Source organism: Anastrepha ludens, chromosome X (genome assembly GCF_028408465.1).
Source record: "Anastrepha ludens isolate Willacy chromosome X, idAnaLude1.1, whole genome shotgun sequence".
NCBI classification, from domain to species: Eukaryota; Metazoa; Arthropoda; class Insecta; order Diptera; family Tephritidae; genus Anastrepha; species Anastrepha ludens.
In genome coordinates, this window is record NC_071503.1 from 60,095,046 (window position 1) to 60,118,273 (window position 23,228).

Consider the following 23,228-nt stretch of genomic DNA (forward strand, 5'->3'; position numbering starts at 1 on the left):
CGGATATCTCAGTCATTTTTTCACAGATTTTCAATATTTTATTTGATTAAACCTAGAGAAAGTGCTTTTTTCATCATTTTTTTAATTTTAACAATTTTTTATTGCATAATTTTACAACAAAATTAAAGATGTTTGTTAATATTCTTTGAGTGCATTTATTAACGAAGAAATTAATGTATTACTTTCAATAATCGGATTTGCGTAAACTACGCTAGTTTTTCGTTAATAGAAAATATGGGCCATCATGTGTATTGCAGTGTGTACAATGTATTGGTCGTACTTTTTTTGTCAACTTTGAAAATTGGGATGAAGTTGTTCTGACTTGGAGTAAAAAGAACAATCATACTGTTTTTTATATAAATTTTTTTGTTGATTTTACATACCTAAATTTTTCTAAAAATGTTTACCCGACCTTCGAAGAATCGCTCGTCTCGCGTTTGAGCTACCAACAGTAATCCGCCAACATATGTATTTTGTTTTTTTCGAGGAAACGTTTTTCAATTGACGCAATTTCTTGATGAAACCTTTCCCCTTGTTCATCGCTGAATTTTCCAAGGTTCTCCGGAAAGAAGTCTAAATGTGAATGCAAAAAGTGAATTTTGATGGACATTCTACATCCCATGTCTCCGTAGGCCCGTAAAAATTCATCCACGACTGCAACGTAGTTGTCACTTCTTTTTTTTCCCAAAAAGTTTTCACAAAGAGAAATGAAACTCATCCATGCTCTTCTTTCCACCGGATTCAGTTTCTCAGTGAAATTTCCATCCTTCATGATTTTGCGAATTTGCGGTCCAACGAATATCCCTGCACAATAACGGAAAATTTTTTATATTGTACAATAATACAATAGGTTATATTTCCATGGAATATGCACATCAATTTTCTAATAATTAAAAAATTGTTTTTATTTCAGACGATTACTTGCTACTTTCATTTTATTTGAAATGTAATATCTTCTTTAATTTTGGCATCACTCAGCTTAGGGAAAGTCGTTTTTAAATGTGAAAAAGCTTCACTGTCTTTATCTAGACGTTTCACAAACTGCTTCATGTAGCCGAGTTTCAAGTGCAATGGCGGTAATATGATTTTATCAGCTTTTACTAATTGAATGTTAACAACATTGTTTTTTCCGATTTTGAAAAACTTTCGCAATGGCCACTCTTTTCGATTATAGTGATTGCTTGCACGACTATCCCATTCACAAAAATAACAGGGATATTTGGTGTAACCTCCTTGCATTCCGAAAAGAAGAGAATAAGGATCTTTGCCAAAGTTTCGTATGTCTCTTTCATATCAGTAGCATATGCCGAAGGCACGGATGGCAACTCGTTGTCGTTGTGTAATAACACAGCTTTTAAACCTGACAAAAAGCATACATCAAATTCAGGACTTATGTTTACAGAGAAATCTTTCTTTTTTAAAGCGTAAAATCGATGAAATACTCACTTTTGCACGATCCATCGATGAATAATCGCCAATTTTTCGATTGATGTTCCGTGTTAAAGCATTGAAACAATTTTTCAACATCTTTACAATAAGCAAGGTTTTGGTATTCGCCATCAATTTCAAAATTGTTATTGAAAATAGTCCGCTCAGAGTTTTTCCTTGTTAATGTTATTTTGAAATCACTTTCTACAAGATTCCATTGTTTTAATCGTGATGCCAAAACCTCAGCATGTCTGTATGAGAGTTCTAGATCACGTACTAAATCGTTCATATCTGAATTCGAAACAAAATGCCCCTCTTTTGATTCTAACGCAGCTGTGATAAAAGGTTCATCATTATGTGAACTATTAGATGAACTGTTATCACCGCTTCTTGAATCAGCTATTTTTTTTACTTCAGTTAGCTTGTTTTCATTTTCTCTTAAAGATGGTTTCGTAGCAGTTAGCACTTCGGGATACTTTATACTGTTACGTGTTTTGAAGGGCTGACCTTGGAGGTTGGTTTGGCAAAAGTAGCAGTCTTCTGGTCTGTGAATGACTTGATGATGCCAAACCATTGGGCTCGAAAATGGCAAACGATCTTGAAAACACTGACTAGATTTCCACTTTTTTAGTGATATGGAGCACGTGGAACATATATATTCTGGTTCATACCAGCGACTTTCACTATAATTGCGCTCAAAGTGCCACGATAGTATTTGTTTGAAAAATATGAAATAAGAAAAATAAAAAAATAAATTGCTGAATTGCACTTTAGCTCTTAAGTTTCATTATTGTAAAATTAATTAATAAGATCAGTTCCAATAAAATGTTCAAATGAAGAACAACATCTTCGGACTGAAGATATTTTATTTTTTTAAATAAAAATTAATCATTGGAATTAACTTGCATAAGAAACGCCTGGTATAAGGGTTTGATTTGTATTTGTGCCAAGGTTTTTCTGTTGATGATCATTATTGCTTTGTTCTTGTGCAGCGTGAATTTCTTTTTTGCGTAGTGTCGGATATCTTTGTATTTGGAGTTTTTTGTAGATTTCACAGCCTCTATAATTAGCTGTATGGGTTTTGACACAATGAGCACATTTAATTTGGTATGTTTCCACTTTGTTCTTAATTTTACACATATTTGTCTTGTGTTTGCCAGCACATTTTACGCGGACTGGATCTACCATACAGTAATTTTTTGTATGTCCGTATCTCTGACAGTTTGCACATTGAGGAATTGTTCTTTTTTGACGCGGTGGCTCAAAACTAATTTTACAGTGGAGTAGATGAGTTCTACTGTATATGTCTTTATTGTTTTCGTTTAATTTTAGTTCAGTTGAAAATAGTGACAGAGGTTGTTTTATTCCTGAAGCGTTTTTAATTTGTATGTTGTGAATATTTGTTGTTTCATGACCTAGATCAAAAAGTTCACTTTTTATGTCTTCGATAGGAGTCGAGTGATGCATCTGTCGTAAAAATACTCTAAACCCTTGTTGCTCTTTTGGTCTAAATGTACAAAATTTTTTTTTTTTTTTGTTTTAGTTGGTCTATTATTTTTGTATAATGTGTTGTTTCTTTCGGTTGTATTTTAATTACGTTTCGGCTAAGAACTTTTATGTCAAATTTAGTATTTGACATGGAATTTAAAGCATTTGTTAGAGTACATACATTTTCCACATTTTGTACCTACATATATTGGTGGCGGTTTTTGTGCACGCTGCGTACCTGGATCTTTTTCTATTGGGTTGCTTTCTGGCTTATTGATATTTGGTTCTACATCCAAGAGATCGAACCTATTTGATGAAGCTGGATTGTCTAACCAATACTCTTGTAGAGTTCTTTGTGTAGAGCTTTGCATTTTATTCTTTTGTTTTTTGTTATTATTTTCGAGTTCGAGTTTGTTTGGCGATTGCTTATCGCGGTTTCTCTTTAAATGTGATTGCACAAAGTCTTTTTTTTCGTTTTGTATTTGCATTTTGTATTGTGCGTTACTGGTGATGACGATGCGATCAGTGTAGATGGTGCGCTACATTCAGCACTACGTGTTGCGGTTTGAATGAGAGTTGAAGGTGTATGGATTGGTTCAGGAGAAGTGGATGAAGTTGTTGTTGAACTTAGAGCTGCTGCTGATGTGGTGACAATGGAGTAGTGAGTACCAGTTGCTGTCGTGCATGATGTTACTGCTGTTTCTTGCGGATAGTTGTAGGGCGCCAAAGCAGTCTTTATTGCCGGATGTTTGTTAATATTCTTTGAGTGCATTTATTAACGAAGAAATTAATGTATTACTTTCAATAATCGGATTTGCGTAAACTACGCTAGTTTTTCGTTAATAGAAAATATGGGCCATCATGTGTATTGCAGTGTGTACAATGTATTGGTCGTACTTTTTTTGTCAACTTTGAAAATTGGGATGAAGTTGTTCTGACTTGGAGTAAAAAGAACAATCATACTGTTTTTTATATACATTTTTTTGTTGATTTTACAAACCTAAATTTTTCTAAAAATGTTTACCCGACCTTCGAAGAATCGCTCGTCTCGCGTTTGAGCTACCAACAGTAATCCGCCAACATATGTATTTTGTTTTTTTCGAGGAAACGTTTTTCAATTGACGCAATTTCTTGATGAAACCTTTCCCCTTGTTCATCGCTGAATTTTCCAAGGTTCTCCGGAAAGAAGTCTAAATGTGAATGCAAAAAGTGAATTTTGATGGACATTCTACATCCCATGTCTCCGTAGGCCCGCAAAAATTCATCCACGACTGCAACGTAGTTGTCACTTCTTTTTTTTCCCAAAAAGTTTTCACAAAGAGAAATGAAACTCATCCATGCTCTTCTTTCCACCGGATTCAGTTTCTCAGTGAAATTTCCATCCTTCATGATTTTGCGAATTTGCGGTCCAACGAATATCCCTGCACAATAACGGAAAATTTTTTATATTGTACAATAATACAATAGGTTATATTTCCATGGAATATGCACATCAATTTTCTAATAATTAAAAAATTGTTTTTATTTCAGACGATTACTTGCTACTTTCATTTTATTTGAAATGTAATATCTTCTTTAATTTTGGCATCACTCAGCTTAGGGAAAGTCGTTTTTAAGTGTGAAAAAGCTTCACTGTCTTTATCTAGACGTTTCACAAACTGCTTCATGTAGCCGAGTTTCAAGTGCAATGGCGGTAATATGATTTTATCAGCTTTTACTAATTGAATGTTAACAACATTGTTTTTTCCGATTTTGAAAAACTTTCGCAATGGCCACTCTTTTCGATCATAGTGATTGCTTGCACGACTATCCCATTCACAAAAATAACAGGGATATTTGGTGTAACCTCCTTGCATTCCGAAAAGAAGAGAATAAGGATCTTTGCCAAAGTTTCGTATGTCTCTTTCATATCAGTAGCATATGCCAAAGGCACGGATGGCAACTCGTTGTCGTTGTGTAATAACACAGCTTTTAAACCTGACAAAAAGCATACATCAAATTCAGGACTTATGTTTACAGAGAAATCTTTCTTTTTTAAAGCGTAAAATCGATGAAATACTCACTTTTGCACGATCCATCGATGAATAATCGCCAATTTTTCGATTGATGTTCCGTGTTAAAGCATTGAAACAATTTTTCAACATCTTTACAATAAGCAAGGTTTTGGTATTCGCCATCAATTTCAAAATTGTTATTGAAAATAGTCCGCTCAGAGTTTTTCCTTGTTAATGTTATTTTGAAATCATTTTCTACAAGATTCCATTGTTTTAATCGTGATGCCAAAACCTCAGCATGTCTGTATGAGAGTTCTAGATCACGTACTAAATCGTTCATATCTGAATTCGAAACAAAATGCCCCTCTTTTGATTCTAACGCAGCTGTGATAAAAGGTTCATCATTATGTGAACTATTAGATGAACTGTTATCACCGCTTCTTGAATCAGCTATTTTTTGTACTTCAGTTAGCTTGTTTTCATTTTCTCTTAAAGATGGTTTCGTAGCAGTTAGCACTTCGGGATACTTTATACTGTTACGTGTTTTGAAGCGCTGACCTTGGAGGTTGGTTTGGCAAAAGTAGCAGTCTTCTGGTCTGTGAATGACTTGATGATGCCAAACCATTGGGCTCGAAAATGGCAAACGATCTTGAAAACACTGACTAGATTTCCACTTTTTTAGTGATATGGAGCACGTGGAACATATATATTCTGGTTCATACCAGCGACTTTCACTATAATTGCGCTCAAAGTGCCACGATAGTATTTGTTTGAAAAATATGAAATAAGAAAAATAAAAAAATAAATTGCTGAATTGCACTTTAGCTCTTAAGTTTCATTATTGTAAAATTAATTAATAAGATCAGTTCCAATAAAATGTTCAAATGAAGAACAACATCTTCGGACTGAAGATATTTTATTTTTTTAAATAAAAATTAATCATTGGAATTAACTTGCATAAGAAACGCCTGGTATAAGGGTTTGATTTGTATTTGTGCCAAGGTTTTTCTGTTGATGATCATTATTGCTTTGTTCTTGTGCAGCGTGAATTTCTTTTTTGCGTAGTGTCGGATATCTTTGTATTTGGAGTTTTTTGTAGATTTCACAGCCTCTATAATTAGCTGTATGGGTTTTGACACAATGAGCACATTTAATTTGGTATGTTTCCACTTTGTTCTTAATTTTACACATATTTGTCTTGTGTTTGCCAGCACATTTTACGCGGACTGGATCTACCATACAGTAATTTTTTGTATGTCCGTATCTCTGACAGTTTGCACATTGAGGAATTGTTCTTTTTTGACGCGGTGGCTCAAAACTAATTTTACAGTGGAGTAGATGAGTTCTACTGTATATGTCTTTATTGTTTTCGTTTAATTTTAGTTCAGTTGAAAATAGTGACAGAGGTTGTTTTATTCCTGAAGCGTTTTTAATTTGTATGTTGTGAATATTTGTTGTTTCATGACCTAGATCAAAAAGTTCACTTTTTATGTCTTCGATAGGAGTCGAGTGATGCATCTGTCGTAAAAATACTCTAAACCCTTGTTGCTCTTTTGGTCTAAATGTACAAAATTTTTTTTTTTTTTTTTGTTTTAGTAGGTCTATTATTTTTGTATAATGTGTTGTTTCTTTCGGTTGTATTTTAATTACGTTTCGGCTAAGAACTTTTATGTCAAATTTAGTATTTGACATGGAATTTAAAGCATTTGTTAGAGTACATACATTTTCCACATTTTGTACCTACATATATTGGTGGCGGTTTTTGTGCACGCTGCGTACCTGGATCTTTTTCTATTGGGTTGCTTTCTGGCTTATTGATATTTGGTTCTACATCCAAGAGATCGAACCTATTTGATGAAGCTGGATTGTCTAACCAATACTCTTGTAGAGTTCTTTGTGTAGAGCTTTGCATTTTATTCTTTTGTTTTTTGTTATTATTTTCGAGTTCGAGTTTGTTTGGCGATTGCTTATCGCGGTTTCTCTTTAAATGTGATTGCACAAAGTCTTTTTTTTCGTTTTGTATTTGCATTTTGTATTGTGCGTTACTGGTGATGACGATGCGATCAGTGTAGATGGTGCGCTACATTCAGCACTACGTGTTGCGGTTTGAATGAGAGTTGAAGGTGTATGGATTGGTTCAGGAGAAGTGGATGAAGTTGTTGTTGAACTTAGAGCTGCTGCTGATGTGGTGACAATGGAGTAGTGAGTACCAGTTGCTGTCGTGCATGATGTTACTGCTGTTTCTTGCGGATAGTTGTAGGGCGCCAAAGCAGTCTTTATTGCCGGATGTTTGTTAATATTCTTTGAGTGCATTTATTAACGAAGAAATTAATGTATTACTTTCAATAATCGGATTTGCGTAAACTACGCTAGTTTTTCGTTAATAGAAAATATGGGCCATCATGTGTATTGCAGTCTGTACAATGTATTGGTCGTACTTTTTTTGTCAACTTTGAAAATTGGGATGAAGTTGTTCTGACTTGGAGTAAAAAGAACAATCATACTGTTTTTTATATACATTTTTTTGTTGATTTTACAAACCTAAATTTTTCTAAAAATGTTTACCCGACCTTCGAAGAATCGCTCGTCTCGCGTTTGAGCTACCAACAGTAATCCGCCAACATATGTATTTTGTTTTTTTCGAGGAAACGTTTTTCAATTGACGCAATTTCTTGATGAAACCTTTCCCCTTGTTCATCGCTGAATTTTCCAAGGTTCTCCGGAAAGAAGTCTAAATGTGAATGCAAAAAGTGAATTTTGATGGACATTCTACATCCCATGTCTCCGTAGGCCCGCAAAAATTCATCCACGACTGCAACGTAGTTGTCACTTCTTTTTTTTCCCAAAAAGTTTTCACAAAGAGAAATGAAACTCATCCATGCTCTTCTTTCCACCGGATTCAGTTTCTCAGTGAAATTTCCATCCTTCATGATTTTGCGAATTTGCGGTCCAACGAATATCCCTGCACAATAACGGAAAATTTTTTATATTGTACAATAATACAATAGGTTATATTTCCATGGAATATGCACATCAATTTTCTAATAATTAAAAAATTGTTTTTATTTCAGACGATTACTTGCTACTTTCATTTTATTTGAAATGTAATATCTTCTTTAATTTTGGCATCACTCAGCTTAGGGAAAGTCGTTTTTAAGTGTGAAAAAGCTTCACTGTCTTTATCTAGACGTTTCACAAACTGCTTCATGTAGCCGAGTTTCAAGTGCAATGGCGGTAATATGATTTTATCAGCTTTTACTAATTGAATGTTAACAACATTGTTTTTTCCGATTTTGAAAAACTTTCGCAATGGCCACTCTTTTCGATCATAGTGATTGCTTGCACGACTATCCCATTCACAAAAATAACAGGGATATTTGGTGTAACCTCCTTGCATTCCGAAAAGAAGAGAATAAGGATCTTTGCCAAAGTTTCGTATGTCTCTTTCATATCAGTAGCATATGCCAAAGGCACGGATGGCAACTCGTTGTCGTTGTGTAATAACACAGCTTTTAAACCTGACAAAAAGCATACATCAAATTCAGGACTTATGTTTACAGAGAAATCTTTCTTTTTTAAAGCGTAAAATCGATGAAATACTCACTTTTGCACGATCCATCGATGAATAATCGCCAATTTTTCGATTGATGTTCCGTGTTAAAGCATTGAAACAATTTTTCAACATCTTTACAATAAGCAAGGTTTTGGTATTCGCCATCAATTTCAAAATTGTTATTGAAAATAGTCCGCTCAGAGTTTTTCCTTGTTAATGTTATTTTGAAATCATTTTCTACAAGATTCCATTGTTTTAATCGTGATGCCAAAACCTCAGCATGTCTGTATGAGAGTTCTAGATCACGTACTAAATCGTTCATATCTGAATTCGAAACAAAATGCCCCTCTTTTGATTCTAACGCAGCTGTGATAAAAGGTTCATCATTATGTGAACTATTAGATGAACTGTTATCACCGCTTCTTGAATCAGCTATTTTTTGTACTTCAGTTAGCTTGTTTTCATTTTCTCTTAAAGATGGTTTCGTAGCAGTTAGCACTTCGGGATACTTTATACTGTTACGTGTTTTGAAGCGCTGACCTTGGAGGTTGGTTTGGCAAAAGTAGCAGTCTTCTGGTCTGTGAATGACTTGATGATGCCAAACCATTGGGCTCGAAAATGGCAAACGATCTTGAAAACACTGACTAGATTTCCACTTTTTTAGTGATATGGAGCACGTGGAACATATATATTCTGGTTCATACCAGCGACTTTCACTATAATTGCGCTCAAAGTGAAGATTGTATGCTTCAACCACGATAGTATTTGTTTGAAAAATATGAAATAAGAAAAATAAAAAAATAAATTGCTGAATTGCACTTTAGCTCTTAAGTTTCATTATTGTAAAATTAATTAATAAGATCAGTTCCAATAAAATGTTCAAATGAAGAACAACATCTTCGGACTGAAGATATTTTATTTTTTTAAATAAAAATTAATCATTGGAATTAACTTGCATAAGAAACGCCTGGTATAAGGGTTTGATTTGTATTTGTGCCAAGGTTTTTCTGTTGATGATCATTATTGCTTTGTTCTTGTGCAGCGTGAATTTCTTTTTTGCGTAGTGTCGGATATCTTTGTATTTGGAGTTTTTTGTAGATTTCACAGCCTCTATAATTAGCTGTATGGTTTTTGCCACAATGAGCACATTTAATTTGGTATGTTTCCACTTTGTTCTTAATTTTACACATATTTGTCTTGTGTTTGTCAGCACATTTTACGCGGACTGGATCTACCATACAGTAATTTTTTGTATGTCCGTATCTCTGACAGTTTGCACATTGAGGAATTGTTCTTTTTTGACGCGGTGGCTCAAAACTAATTTTACAGTGGAGTAGATGAGTTCTACTGTATATGTCTTTATTGTTTTCGTTTAATTTTAGTTCAGTTGAAAATAGTGACAGAGGTTGTTTTATTCCTGAAGCGTTTTTAATTTGTATGTTGTGAATATTTGTTGTTTCATGACCTAGATCAAAAAGTTCATTTTTTATGTCTTCGATAGGAGTCGAGTGATGCATCTGTCGTAAAAATACTCTAAACCCTTGTTGCTCTTTTGGTCTAAATGTATAAAATTTTTTTTTGTTTTTTTGTTTTAGTAGGTCTATTATTTTTGTATAATGTGTTGTTTCTTTCGGTTGTATTTTAATTACGTTTCGGCTAAGAACTTTTATGTCAAATTTAGTATTTGACATGGAATTTAAAGCATTTGTTAGAGTACATACATTTTCCACATTTTGTACCTACATATATTGGTGGCGGTTTTTGTGCACGCTGCGTACCTGGATCTTTTTCTATTGGGTTGCTTTCTGGCTTATTGATATTTGGTTCTACATCCAAGAGATCGAACCTATTTGATGAAGCTGGATTGCCTAACCAATACTCTTGTAGAGTTGTTTGTGTAGAGCTTTGCATTTTATTCTTTTGTTTTTTGTTATTATTTTCGAGTTCGAGTTTGTTTGGCGATTGCTTATCGCGGTTTCTCTTTAAATGTGATTGCACAAAGTCTTTTTTTTTCGTTTTGTATTTGCATTTTGTATTGTGCGTTACTGGTGATGACGATGCGATCAGTGTAGATGGTGCGCTACATTCAGCACTACGTGTTGCGGTTTGAATGAGAGTTGAAGGTATATGGATTGGTTCAGGAGAAGTGGATGAAGTTGTTGTTGAACTTAGAGCTGCTGCTGATGTGGTGACAATGGAGTAGTGAGTACCAGTTGCTGTCGTGCATGATGTTACTGCTGTTTCTTGCGGATAGTTGTAGGGCGCCAAAGCAGTCTTTATTGCCGGACTCTCCAATTGATGATGATTAGCTGTTGGTGTTTTGCATTGATCACTCCACGATAGCGGTATTGTTGTATCTCTTATTTTAACCATAGTTTCTCTTGTTTCTACATGTACATTATTATCAGAGTAAGTTGAGCACTGATTTGATTTTGTTGTTTACACGGTAGATAGCGGTATACTCCGTTCACGCGGTGGAGTGCGCTCCACTGGCATTCTAATTTTCTTTATATCGTTGTTTTTTTATTTTTATATTGCATGCATATTTCGCATGTTTCGTCCATAAAAGCATATTTCTATTTCAAATGCATGATTGCATATTTTTTGACAAATTTTAAGAAATTTAAATCATTCTTCTAACCAAAGCATAAAGAAAAACAATTCGCAGCTAAACTTTCGTTTAAAGAACAGATCTATAACATTTTATGCGTGAATCTGTTTCAAAATTTATTTATTTGCTTGATCCAATGAGGCGACAAATTTGTTTATAAAAATGAGACTCAAAAATTTTCACGAAATGAGCTTGGCGCAATTATTGGTTACTATGATTTGTGAAGAGAGCACAACGACAAGTGCTATGTGTCACTTGTGTTAGTATGAAATGTATAGTAAACGCAGTAAGTTACATCATATTCTTCTGAGTTATTGCATGTATTTGAAGTAATCGGTTGATTGAAAATTGGGTTAAGATGCCAAAAGATAGAAAAGAAACGCCTGGTGAATTTATTGTGCATATGAAAAAACCAATTTTCCAATGTTTTTCAGTCGGACAAATCAGTCTTATTTTGTTCACATTGCAATTGTTTGGTTTCTGCAAAAAAAAAAATTCAAGCAAACAGCACATTGATTCAGTGAAACACAAGGATGTTCAAGGAAGAAAAAAACAAAATTCTGAACGGGAAATGAGCCAATTGTTAATATCAAATTACACTGTGCTACAAAAAAAAAACGAAATACACCTGACAAATTACACACTGTAGGTTGTTTATATGGTCGAATAATGCATGAAAATATTTTTGTTATATTTTTTGTACCCTCCAATTTTTATTTATTTATAAAAAAAACCGTTTTTTCAGACTTTGCGCGGTAATCTACGGATATCTCAGTCATTTTTTCACAGATTTTCAATATTTTATTTGATTAAACCTGGAGAAAGTGCTTTTTTTTATCATTTTTTTAATTTTAACAATTTTTTATTGCATAATTTTACAACAAAATTAAAGATGTTTGTTAATATTCTTTGAGTGCATTTATTAACGAAGAAATTAATGTAATAGGACTATGAATAAGTTCGTGCGGTTTTTTTTCGAAATTTGAAACTTTATTGACGTAAAATGGTTACAAATTTAATATTCAAAATATTGTCCATCGCTTACTACTACTTTTTCCCATCTTTCTGGCAATTCACGGATTCCCTTTGTGAAAAATTCGGTCGGTTTTGCCGCAATCCACGAATCGATCCATTTTTTGACTTCATCGTAATTACGGAAGTGCTGGTCAGCCAGGCCATGTTGCATCGATCGGAAGAGATAGTAATCGGATGGCGCAAGGTCTGGACTATACAGCGGGTGGGGTAGGACATCCCATTTGAGCGTTTCTAAGTATGTTTTGACCACTTGTGCAACATGTGGCCGAGCATTGTCATGTTGCAAAATAACTTTGTCGTGTCTATCGGCGTATTGCGGCCGTTTTTCTCGCAGTGCTCGGCTCAAACGCATCAATTGTCGTCGGTAGACATCCCCCGTAATCGTTTCATTCGGTTTCAGTAGCTCATAATACACAACACCCAGCTGGTCCCACCAGATACACAGCATAACCTTCAGGCCATGAATATTCTGCGCCGACGTCGATGTTGAAGCATGGCCAGGGTATCCATACGTTGCCCGACGTTTTGGATTGTCGTAATGGACCCACTTTTCATCGCCAGTCACAATTCGATGCAAAAAACCCTTTCTTTTGTGCCGTTGAAGCAGTTGTTCGCATGCCATAAAACGGCGTTCAACGTCTCTTGGCTTCAATTCATACGGCACCCAATGGCCTACCTTTCGGATCATTCCCATGGCTTTTAAACGTTTGGAAATGGTTGATTGATCAACTCCCAAAGTTTTTGCAACCTCTTCTTGCGTTTGAGCCGGATCTTGATCGAGCAATTCCTCCAATTCGGTATCCATGAACTTTGGCGGCGCACCCTCGTGTTCTTCGTCTTCCAAGCCAAAATCACCACTTTTAAAGCGTTCAAACCACTTCTGGCACGTTCGCTCAGATAGAGCATGCTCACCATAAACTTCCACCAAGATACGATGACTTTCGGCTGCTTTTTTCTTCATATTAAAATAATGAAGAAGAATTCCCCGCAAAAACACATTATTTGGCACGAAATTCGACATTTTCAAGTGTGGTAAAAATATTGTTGTTTACGCTTCAAATAAAAAACTTATACTGACGTTTGTGCCTTACGACAGTAGCTCTCCAATGAATGTTTGGAAATGTGGATCGATGGAATAATAATCAAGTTACGCCATCTGTTGTAAAACCGCACGAACTTATAAATAGACCTATTATTACTTTCAATAATCGGATTTGCGTAAACTACGCTAGTTTTTCGTTAATAGAAAATATGGGCCATCATGTGTATTGCAGTGTGTACAATGTATTGGTCGTACTTTTTTTGTCAACTTTGAAAATTGGGATGAAGTTGTTCTGACTTGGAGTAAAAAGAACAATCATACTGTTTTTTATATACATTTTTTTGTTGATTTTACATACCTAAATTTTTCTAAAAATGTTTACCCGACCTTCGAAGAATCGCTCGTCTCGCGTTTGAGCTACCAACAGTAATCCGCCAACATATGTATTTTGTTTTTTTCGAGGAAACGTTTTTCAATTGACGCAATTTCTTGATGAAACCTTTCCCCTTGTTCATCGCTGAATTTTCCAAGGTTCTCCGGAAAGAAGTCTAAATGTGAATGCAAAAAGTGAATTTTGATGGACATTCTACATCCCATGTCTCCGTAGGCCCGTAAAAATTCATCCACGACTGCAACGTAGTTGTCACTTCTTTTTTTCCCCAAAAAGTTTTCACAAAGAGAAATGAAACTCATCCATGCTCTTCTTTCCACCGGATTCAGTTTCTCAGTGAAATTTCCATCCTTCATGATTTTGCGAATTTGCGGTCCAACGAATATCCCTGCACAATAACGGAACATTTTTTATATTGTACAATAATACAATAGGTTATATTTCCATGGAATATGCACATCAATTTTCTAATAATTAAAAAATTGTTTTTATTTCAGACGATTACTTGCTACTTTCATTTTATTTGAAATGTAATATCTTCTTTAATTTTGGCATCACTCAGCTTAGGGAAAGTCGTTTTTAAGTGTGAAAAAGTTTCACTGTCTTTATCTAGACGTTTCACAAACTGCTTCATGTAGCCGAGTTTCAAGTGCAATGGCGGTAATATGATTTTATCAGCTTTTACTAATTGAATGTTAACAACATTGTTTTTTCCGATTTTGAAAAACTTTCGCAATGGCCACTCTTTTCGATCATAGTGATTGCTTGCACGACTATCCCATTCACAAAAATAACAGGGATATTTGGTGTAACCTCCTTGCATTCCGAAAAGAAGAGAATAAGGATCTTTGCCAAAGTTTCGTATGTCTCTTTCATATCAGTAGCATATGCCAAAGGCACGGATGGCAACTCGTTGTCGTTGTGTAATAACACAGCTTTTAAACCTGACAAAAAGCATACATCAAATTCAGGACTTATGTTTACAGAGAAATCTTTCTTTTTTAAAGCGTAAAATCGATGAAATACTCACTTTTGCACGATCCATCGATGAATAATCGCCAATTTTTCGATTGATGTTCCGTGTTAAAGCATTGAAACAATTTTTCAACATCTTTACAATAAGCAAGGTTTTGGTATTCGCCATCAATTTCAAAATTGTTATTGAAAATAGTCCGCTCAGAGTTTTTCCTTGTTAATGTTATTTTGAAATCATTTTCTACAAGATTCCATTGTTTTAATCGTGATGCCAAAACCTCAGCATGTCTGTATGAGAGTTCTAGATCACGTACTAAATCGTTCATATCTGAATTCGAAACAAAATGCCCCTCTTTTGATTCTAACGCAGCTGTGATAAAAGGTTCATCATTATGTGAACTATTAGATGAACTGTTATCACCGCTTCTTGAATCAGCTATTTTTTGTACTTCAGTTAGCTTGTTTTCATTTTCTCTTAAAGATGGTTTCGTAGCAGTTAGCACTTCGGGATACTTTATACTGTTACGTGTTTTGAAGCGCTGACCTTGGAGGTTGGTTTGGCAAAAGTAGCAGTCTTCTGGTCTGTGAATGACTTGATGATGCCAAACCATTGGGCTCGAAAATGGCAAACGATCTTGAAAACACTGACTAGATTTCCACTTTTTTAGTGATATGGAGCACGTGGAACATATATATTCTGGTTCATACCAGCGACTTTCACTATAATTGCGCTCAAAGTGAAGATTGTATGCTTCAACCACGATAGTATTTGTTTGAAAAATATGAAATAAGAAAAATAAAAAAATAAATTGCTGAATTGCACTTTAGCTCTTAAGTTTCATTATTGTAAAATTAATTAATAAGATCAGTTCCAATAAAATGTTCAAATGAAGAACAACATCTTCGGACTGAAGATATTTTATTTTTTTAAATAAAAATTAATCATTGGAATTAACTTGCATAAGAAACGCCTGGTATAAGGGTTTGATTTGTATTTGTGCCAAGGTTTTTCTGTTGATGATCATTATTGCTTTGTTCTTGTGCAGCGTGAATTTCTTTTTTGCGTAGTGTCGGATATCTTTGTATTTGGAGTTTTTTGTAGATTTCACAGCCTCTATAATTAGCTGTATGGTTTTTGCCACAATGAGCACATTTAATTTGGTATGTTTCCACTTTGTTCTTAATTTTACACATATTTGTCTTGTGTTTGTCAGCACATTTTACGCGGACTGGATCTACCATACAGTAATTTTTTGTATGTCCGTATCTCTGACAGTTTGCACATTGAGGAATTGTTCTTTTTTGACGCGGTGGCTCAAAACTAATTTTACAGTGGAGTAGATGAGTTCTACTGTATATGTCTTTATTGTTTTCGTTTAATTTTAGTTCAGTTGAAAATAGTGACAGAGGTTGTTTTATTCCTGAAGCGTTTTTAATTTGTATGTTGTGAATATTTGTTGTTTCATGACCTAGATCAAAAAGTTCATTTTTTATGTCTTCGATAGGAGTCGAGTGATGCATCTGTCGTAAAAATACTCTAAACCCTTGTTGCTCTTTTGGTCTAAATGTATAAAATTTTTTTTTGTTTTTTTGTTTTAGTAGGTCTATTATTTTTGTATAATGTGTTGTTTCTTTCGGTTGTATTTTAATTACGTTTCGGCTAAGAACTTTTATGTCAAATTTAGTATTTGACATGGAATTTAAAGCATTTGTTAGAGTACATACATTTTCCACATTTTGTACCTACATATATTGGTGGCGGTTTTTGTGCACGCTGCGTACCTGGATCTTTTTCTATTGGGTTGCTTTCTGGCTTATTGATATTTGGTTCTACATCCAAGAGATCGAACCTATTTGATGAAGCTGGATTGCCTAACCAATACTCTTGTAGAGTTGTTTGTGTAGAGCTTTGCATTTTATTCTTTTGTTTTTTGTTATTATTTTCGAGTTCGAGTTTGTTTGACGATTGCTTATCGCGGTTTCTCTTTAAATGTGATTGCACAAAGTCTTTTTTTTTCGTTTTGTATTTGCATTTTGTATTGTGCGTTACTGGTGATGACGATGCGATCAGTGTAGATGGTGCGCTACATTCAGCACTACGTGTTGCGGTTTGAATGAGAGTTGAAGGTATATGGATTGGTTCAGGAGAAGTGGATGAAGTTGTTGTTGAACTTAGAGCTGCTGCTGATGTGGTGACAATGGAGTAGTGAGTACCAGTTGCTGTCGTGCATGATGTTACTGCTGTTTCTTGCGGATAGTTGTAGGGCGCCAAAGCAGTCTTTATTGCCGGACTCTCCAATTGATGATGATTAGCTGTTGGTGTTTTGCATTGATCACTCCACGATAGCGGTATTGTTGTATCTCTTATTTTAACCATAGTTTCTCTTGTTTCTACATGTACATTATTATCAGAGTAAGTTGAGCACTGATTTGATTTTGTTGTTTACACGGTAGATAGCGGTATACTCCGTTCACGCGGTGGAGTGCGCTCCACTGGCATTCTAATTTTCTTTATATCGTTGTTTTTTTATTTTTATATTGCATGCATATTTCGCATGTTTCGTCCATAAAAGCATATTTCTATTTCAAATGCATGATTGCATATTTTTTGACAAATTTTAAGAAATTTAAATCATTCTTCTAACCAAAGCATAAAGAAAAACAATTCGCAGCTAAACTTTCGTTTAAAGAACAGATCTATAACATTTTATGCGTGAATCTGTTTCAAAATTTATTTATTTGCTTGATCCAATGAGGCGACAAATTTGTTTATAAAAATGAGACTCAAAAATTTTCACGAAATGAGCTTGGCGCAATTATTGGTTACTATGATTTGTGAAGAGAGCACAACGACAAGTGCTATGTGTCACTTGTGTTAGTATGAAATGTATAGTAAACGCAGTAAGTTACATCATATTCTTCTGAGTTATTGCATGTATTTGAAGTAATCGGTTGATTGAAAATTGGGTTAAGATGCCAAAAGATAGAAAAGAAACGCCTGGTGAATTTATTGTGCATATGAAAAAACCAATTTTCCAATGTTTTTCAGTCGGACAAATCAGTCTTATTTTGTTCACATTGCAATTGTTTGGTTTCTGCAAAAAAAAAAATTCAAGCAAACAGCACATTGATTCAGTGAAACACAAGGATGTTCAAGGAAGAAAAAAACAAAATTCTGAACGGGAAATGAGCCAATTGTTAATATCAAATTACACTGTGCTACAAAAAAAAAACGAAATACACCTGACAAATTACACACTGTAGGTTGTTTATATGGTCGAATAATGCATGAAAATATTTTTGTTATATTTTTTGTACCCTCCAATTTTTATTTATTTATAAAAAAAACCGTTTTTTCAGACTTTGCGCGGTAATCTACGGATATCTCAGTCATTTTTTCACAGATTTTCAATATTTTATTTGATTAAACCTGGAGAAAGTGCTTTTTTTTATCATTTTTTTAATTTTAACAATTTTTTATTGCATAATTTTACAACAAAATTAAAGATGTTTGTTAATATTCTTTGAGTGCATTTATTAACGAAGAAATTAATGTATTACTTTCAATAATCGGATTTGCGTAAACTACGCTAGTTTTTCGTTAATAGAAAATATGGGCCATCATGTGTATTGCAGTGTGTACAATGTATTGGTCGTACTTTTTTTGTCAACTTTGAAAATTGGGATGAAGTTGTTCTGACTTGGAGTAAAAAGAACAATCATACTGTTTTTTATATACATTTTTTTGTTGATTTTACATACCTAAATTTTTCTAAAAATGTTTACCCGACCTTCGAAGAATCGCTCGTCTCGCGTTTGAGCTACCAACAGTAATCCGCCAACATATGTATTTTGTTTTTTTCGAGGAAACGTTTTTCAATTGACGCAATTTCTTGATGAAACCTTTCCCCTTGTTCATCGCTGAATTTTCCAAGGTTCTCCGGAAAGAAGTCTAAATGTGAATGCAAAAAGTGAATTTTGATGGACATTCTACATCCCATGTCTCCGTAGGCCCGCAAAAATTCATCCACGACTGCAACGTAGTTGTCACTTCTTTTTTTTCCCAAAAAGTTTTCACAAAGAGAAATGAAACTAATCCATGCTCTTCTTTCCACCGGATTCAGTTTCTCAGTGAAATTTCCATCCTTCATGATTTTGCGAATTTGCGGTCCAACGAATATCCCTGCACAATAACGGAACATTTTTTATATTGTACAATAATACAATAGGTTATATTTCCATGGAATATGCACATCAATTTTCTAATAATTAAAAAATTGTTTTTATTTCAGACGATTACTTGCTACTTTCATTTTATTTGAAATGTAATATCTTCTTTAATTTTGGCATCACTCAGCTTAGGGAAAGTCGTTTTTAAGTGTGAAAAAGTTTCACTGTCTTTATCTAGACGTTTCACAAACTGCTTCATGTAGCCGAGTTTCAAGTGCAATGGCGGTAATATGATTTTATCAGCTTTTACTAATTGAATGTTAACAACATTGTTTTTTCCGATTTTGAAAAACTTTCGCAATGGCCACTCTTTTCGATCATAGTGATTGCTTGCACGACTATCCCATTCACAAAAATAACAGGGATATTTGGTGTAACCTCCTTGCATTCCGAAAAGAAGAGAATAAGGATCTTTGCCAAAGTTTCGTATGTCTCTTTCATATCAGTAGCATATGCCAAAGGCACGGATGGCAACTCGTTGTCGTTGTGTAATAACACAGCTTTTAAACCTGACAAAAAGCATACATCAAATTCAGGACTTATGTTTACAGAGAAATCTTTCTTTTTTAAAGCGTAAAATCGATGAAATACTCACTTTTGCACGATCCATCGATGAATAATCGCCAATTTTTCGATTGATGTTCCGTGTTAAAGCATTGAAACAATTTTTCAACATCTTTACAATAAGCAAGGTTTTGGTATTCGCCATCAATTTCAAAATTGTTATTGAAAATAGTCCGCTCAGAGTTTTTCCTTGTTAATGTTATTTTGAAATCATTTTCTACAAGATTCCATTGTTTTAATCGTGATGCCAAAACCTCAGCATGTCTGTATGAGAGTTCTAGATCACGTACTAAATCGTTCATATCTGAATTCGAAACAAAATGCCCCTCTTTTGATTCTAACGCAGCTGTGATAAAAGGTTCATCATTATGTGAACTATTAGATGAACTGTTATCACCGCTTCTTGAATCAGCTATTTTTTGTACTTCAGTTAGCTTGTTTTCATTTTCTCTTAAAGATGGTTTCGTAGCAGTTAGCACTTCGGGATACTTTATACTGTTACGTGTTTTGAAGCGCTGACCTTGGAGGTTGGTTTGGCAAAAGTAGCAGTCTTCTGGTCTGTGAATGACTTGATGATGCCAAACCATTGGGCTCGAAAATGGCAAACGATCTTGAAAACACTGACTAGATTTCCACTTTTTTAGTGATATGGAGCACGTGGAACATATATATTCTGGTTCATACCAGCGACTTTCACTATAATTGCGCTCAAAGTGAAGATTGTATGCTTCAACCACGATAGTATCTGTTTGAAAAATATGAAATAAGAAAAATAAAAAAATAAATTGCTGAATTGCACTTTAGCTCTTAAGTTTCATTATTGTAAAATTAATTAATAAGATCAGTTCCAATAAAATGTTCAAATGAAGAACAACATCTTCGGACTGAAGATATTTTATTTTTTTAAATAAAAATTAATCATTGGAATTAACTTGCATAAGAAACGCCTGGTATAAGGGTTTGATTTGTATTTGTGCCAAGGTTTTTCTGTTGATGATCATTATTGCTTTGTTCTTGTGCAGCGTGAATTTCTTTTTTGCGTAGTGTCGGATATCTTTGTATTTGGAGTTTTTTGTAGATTTCACAGCCTCTATAATTAGCTGTATGGTTTTTGCCACAATGAGCACATTTAATTTGGTATGTTTCCACTTTGTTCTTAATTTTACACATATTTGTCTTGTGTTTGCCAGCACATTTTACGCGGACTGGATCTACCATACAGTAATTTTTTGTATGTCCGTATCTCTGACAGTTTGCATTTTGAGGAATTGTTCTTTTTTGACGCGGTGGCTCAAAACTAATTTTACAGTGGAGTAGATGAGTTCTACTGTATATGTCTTTATTGTTTTCGTTTAATTTTAGTTCAGTTGAAAATAGTGACAGAGGTTGTTTTATTCCTGAAGCGTTTTTAATTTGTATGTTGTGAATATTTGTTGTTTCATGACCTAGATCAAAAAGTTCATTTTTTATGTCTTCGATAGGAGTCGAGTGATGCATCTGTCGTAAAAATACTCTAAACCCTTGTTGCTCTTTTGGTCTAAATGTACAAAATTTTTTTTTTTGTTTTGTTTTAGTAGGTCTATTATTTTTGTATAATGTGTTGTTTCTTTCGGTTGTATTTTAATTACGTTTCGGCTAAGAACTTTTATGTCAAATTTAGTATTTGACATGGAATTTAAAGCATTTGTTAGAGTACATACATTCTCCACATTTTGTACCTACATATATTGGTGGCGGTTTTTGTGCACGCTGCGTACCTGGATCTTTTTCTATTGGGTTGCTTTCTGGCTTATTGATATTTGGTTCTACATCCAAGAGATCGAACCTATTTGATGAAGCTGGATTGCCTAACCAATACTCTTGTAGAGTTGTTTGTGTAGAGCTTTGCATTTTATTCTTTTGTTTTTTGTTATTATTTTCGAGTTCGAGTTTGTTTGGCGATTGCTTATCGCGGTTTCTCTTTAAATGTGATTGCACAAAGTCTTTTTTTTTCGTTTTGTATTTGCATTTTGTATTGTGCGTTACTGGTGATGACGATGCGATCAGTGTAGACGGTGCGCTACATTCAGCACTACGTGTTGCGGTTTGAATGAGAGTTGAAGGTGTATGGATTGGTTCAGGAGAAGTGGATGAAGTTGTTGTTGAACTTAGAGCTGCTGCTGATGTGGTGACAATGGAGTAGTGAGTACCAGTTGCTGTCGTGCATGATGTTACTGCTGTTTCTTGCGGATAGTTGTAGGGCGCCAAAGCAGTCTTTATTGCCGGACTCTCCAATTGATGATGATTAGCTGTTGGTGTTTTGCATTGATCACTCCACGATAGCGGTATTGTTGTATCTCTTATTTTAACCATAGTTTCTCTTGTTTCTACATGTACATTATTATCAGAGTAAGTTGAGCACTGATTTGATTTTGTTGTTTACACGGTAGATAGCGGTATACTCCGTTCACGCGGTGGAGTGCGCTCCACTGGCATTCTAATTTTCTTTATATCGTTGTTTTTTTATTTTTATATTGCATGCATATTTCGCATGTTTCGTCCATAAAAGCATATTTCTATTTCAAATGCATGATTGCATATTTTTTGACTAATTTTAAGAAATTTAAATCATTCTTCTAACCAAAGCATAAAGAAAAACAATTCGCAGCTAAACTTTCGTTTAAAGAACAGATCTATAACATTTTATGCGTGAATCTGTTTCAAAATTTTTTTATTTGCTTTCTCCAATGAGGCGACAAATTTGTTTATAAAAATGAGACTCAAAAATTTTCACGAAATGAGCTTGGCGCAATTATTGGTTACTATGATTTGTGAAGAGAGCACAACGACAAGTGCTATGCGTCACTTGTGTTAGTATGAAATGTATAGTAAACGCAGTAAGTTACATCATATTCTTCTGAGTTATTGCATGTATTTGAAGTAATCGGTTGATTGAAAATTGGGTTAAGATGCCAAAAGATAGAAAAGAATTTATTGTGCATATGAAAAAACCAATTTTCCAATGTTTTTCAGTCGGACAAATCAGTCTTATTTTGTTCACATTGCAATTGTTTGGTTTCTGCAAAAAAAAAAAAAATTCAAGCAAACAGGACATTGATTCAGTGAAACACAAGGATGTTCAAGGAAGAAAGAAACAAAATTCTGAACGGGAAATGAGCCAATTTTTAATATCAAATTACACTGTGCTACAAAAAAAAAACGAAATACACCTGACAAATTACACACTGTAGGTTGTTTATATGGTCGAATAATGCATAAAAATATTTTTGTTATATTTTTTGTACCCTCCAATTTTTATTTATTTATAAAAAAAAACCGTTTTTTCAGACTTTACGCGGTAATCTATGGATATCTCAGTCATTTTTTCACAGATTTTCAATATTTTATTTGATTAAACCTGGAGAAAGTGCTTTTTTATCATTTTTTTAATTTTAACAATTTTTTATTGCATACTTTTACAACAAAATTAAAGATGTTTGTTAATATTCTTTGAGTGCATTTATTAACGAAGAAATTAATGTATTACTTTCAATAATCGGATTTGCGTAAACTACGCTAGTTTTTCGTTAATAGAAAATATGGGCCATCATGTGTATTGCAGTGTGTACAATGTATTGGTCGTACTTTTTTTGTCAACTTTGAAAATTGGGATGAAGTTGTTCTGACTTGGAGTAAAAAGAACAATCATACTGTTTTTTATATACATTTTTTTGTTGATTTTACATACCTAAATATTTCTAAAAATGTTTACCCGACCTTCGAAGAATCGCTCGTCTCGCGTTTGAGCTACCAACAGTAATCCGCCAACATATGTATTTTGTTTTTTTCGAGGAAACGTTTTTCAATTGACGCAATTTCTTGATGAAACCTTTCCCCTTGTTCATCGCTGAATTTTCCAAGGTTCTCCGGAAAGAAGT

At 34.1% G+C, this 23,228-nt stretch overlaps 1 protein-coding gene across 1 annotated transcript in view; it reads right to left on the reverse strand.

The window, feature by feature from the left end:
* The window catches only part of LOC128870117 (mucin-5AC-like), a 39,300-nt gene extending 17,637 nt beyond the window's left edge, over positions 1–21,663 (reverse strand). Inside the window, exons 1-11 of the mRNA XM_054112721.1 lie at positions 21,337–21,663; positions 21,012–21,270; positions 19,602–20,056; positions 16,568–16,942; positions 16,265–16,501; positions 10,510–10,884; positions 10,207–10,443; positions 6,957–7,211; positions 6,655–6,891; positions 3,422–3,676; positions 3,120–3,356 (exon numbers count right to left, since the gene is read on the reverse strand). Of these exons, the coding sequence (XP_053968696.1) occupies positions 3,120–3,356; positions 3,422–3,676; positions 6,655–6,891; positions 6,957–7,211; positions 10,207–10,443; positions 10,510–10,884; positions 16,265–16,501; positions 16,568–16,942; positions 19,602–20,056; positions 21,012–21,270; positions 21,337–21,663 (3,249 nt within the window). The remainder of the gene's footprint in view (positions 1–3,119; positions 3,357–3,421; positions 3,677–6,654; positions 6,892–6,956; positions 7,212–10,206; positions 10,444–10,509; positions 10,885–16,264; positions 16,502–16,567; positions 16,943–19,601; positions 20,057–21,011; positions 21,271–21,336) is intronic.
* Positions 21,664–23,228: the final 1,565 nt, after the last annotated feature.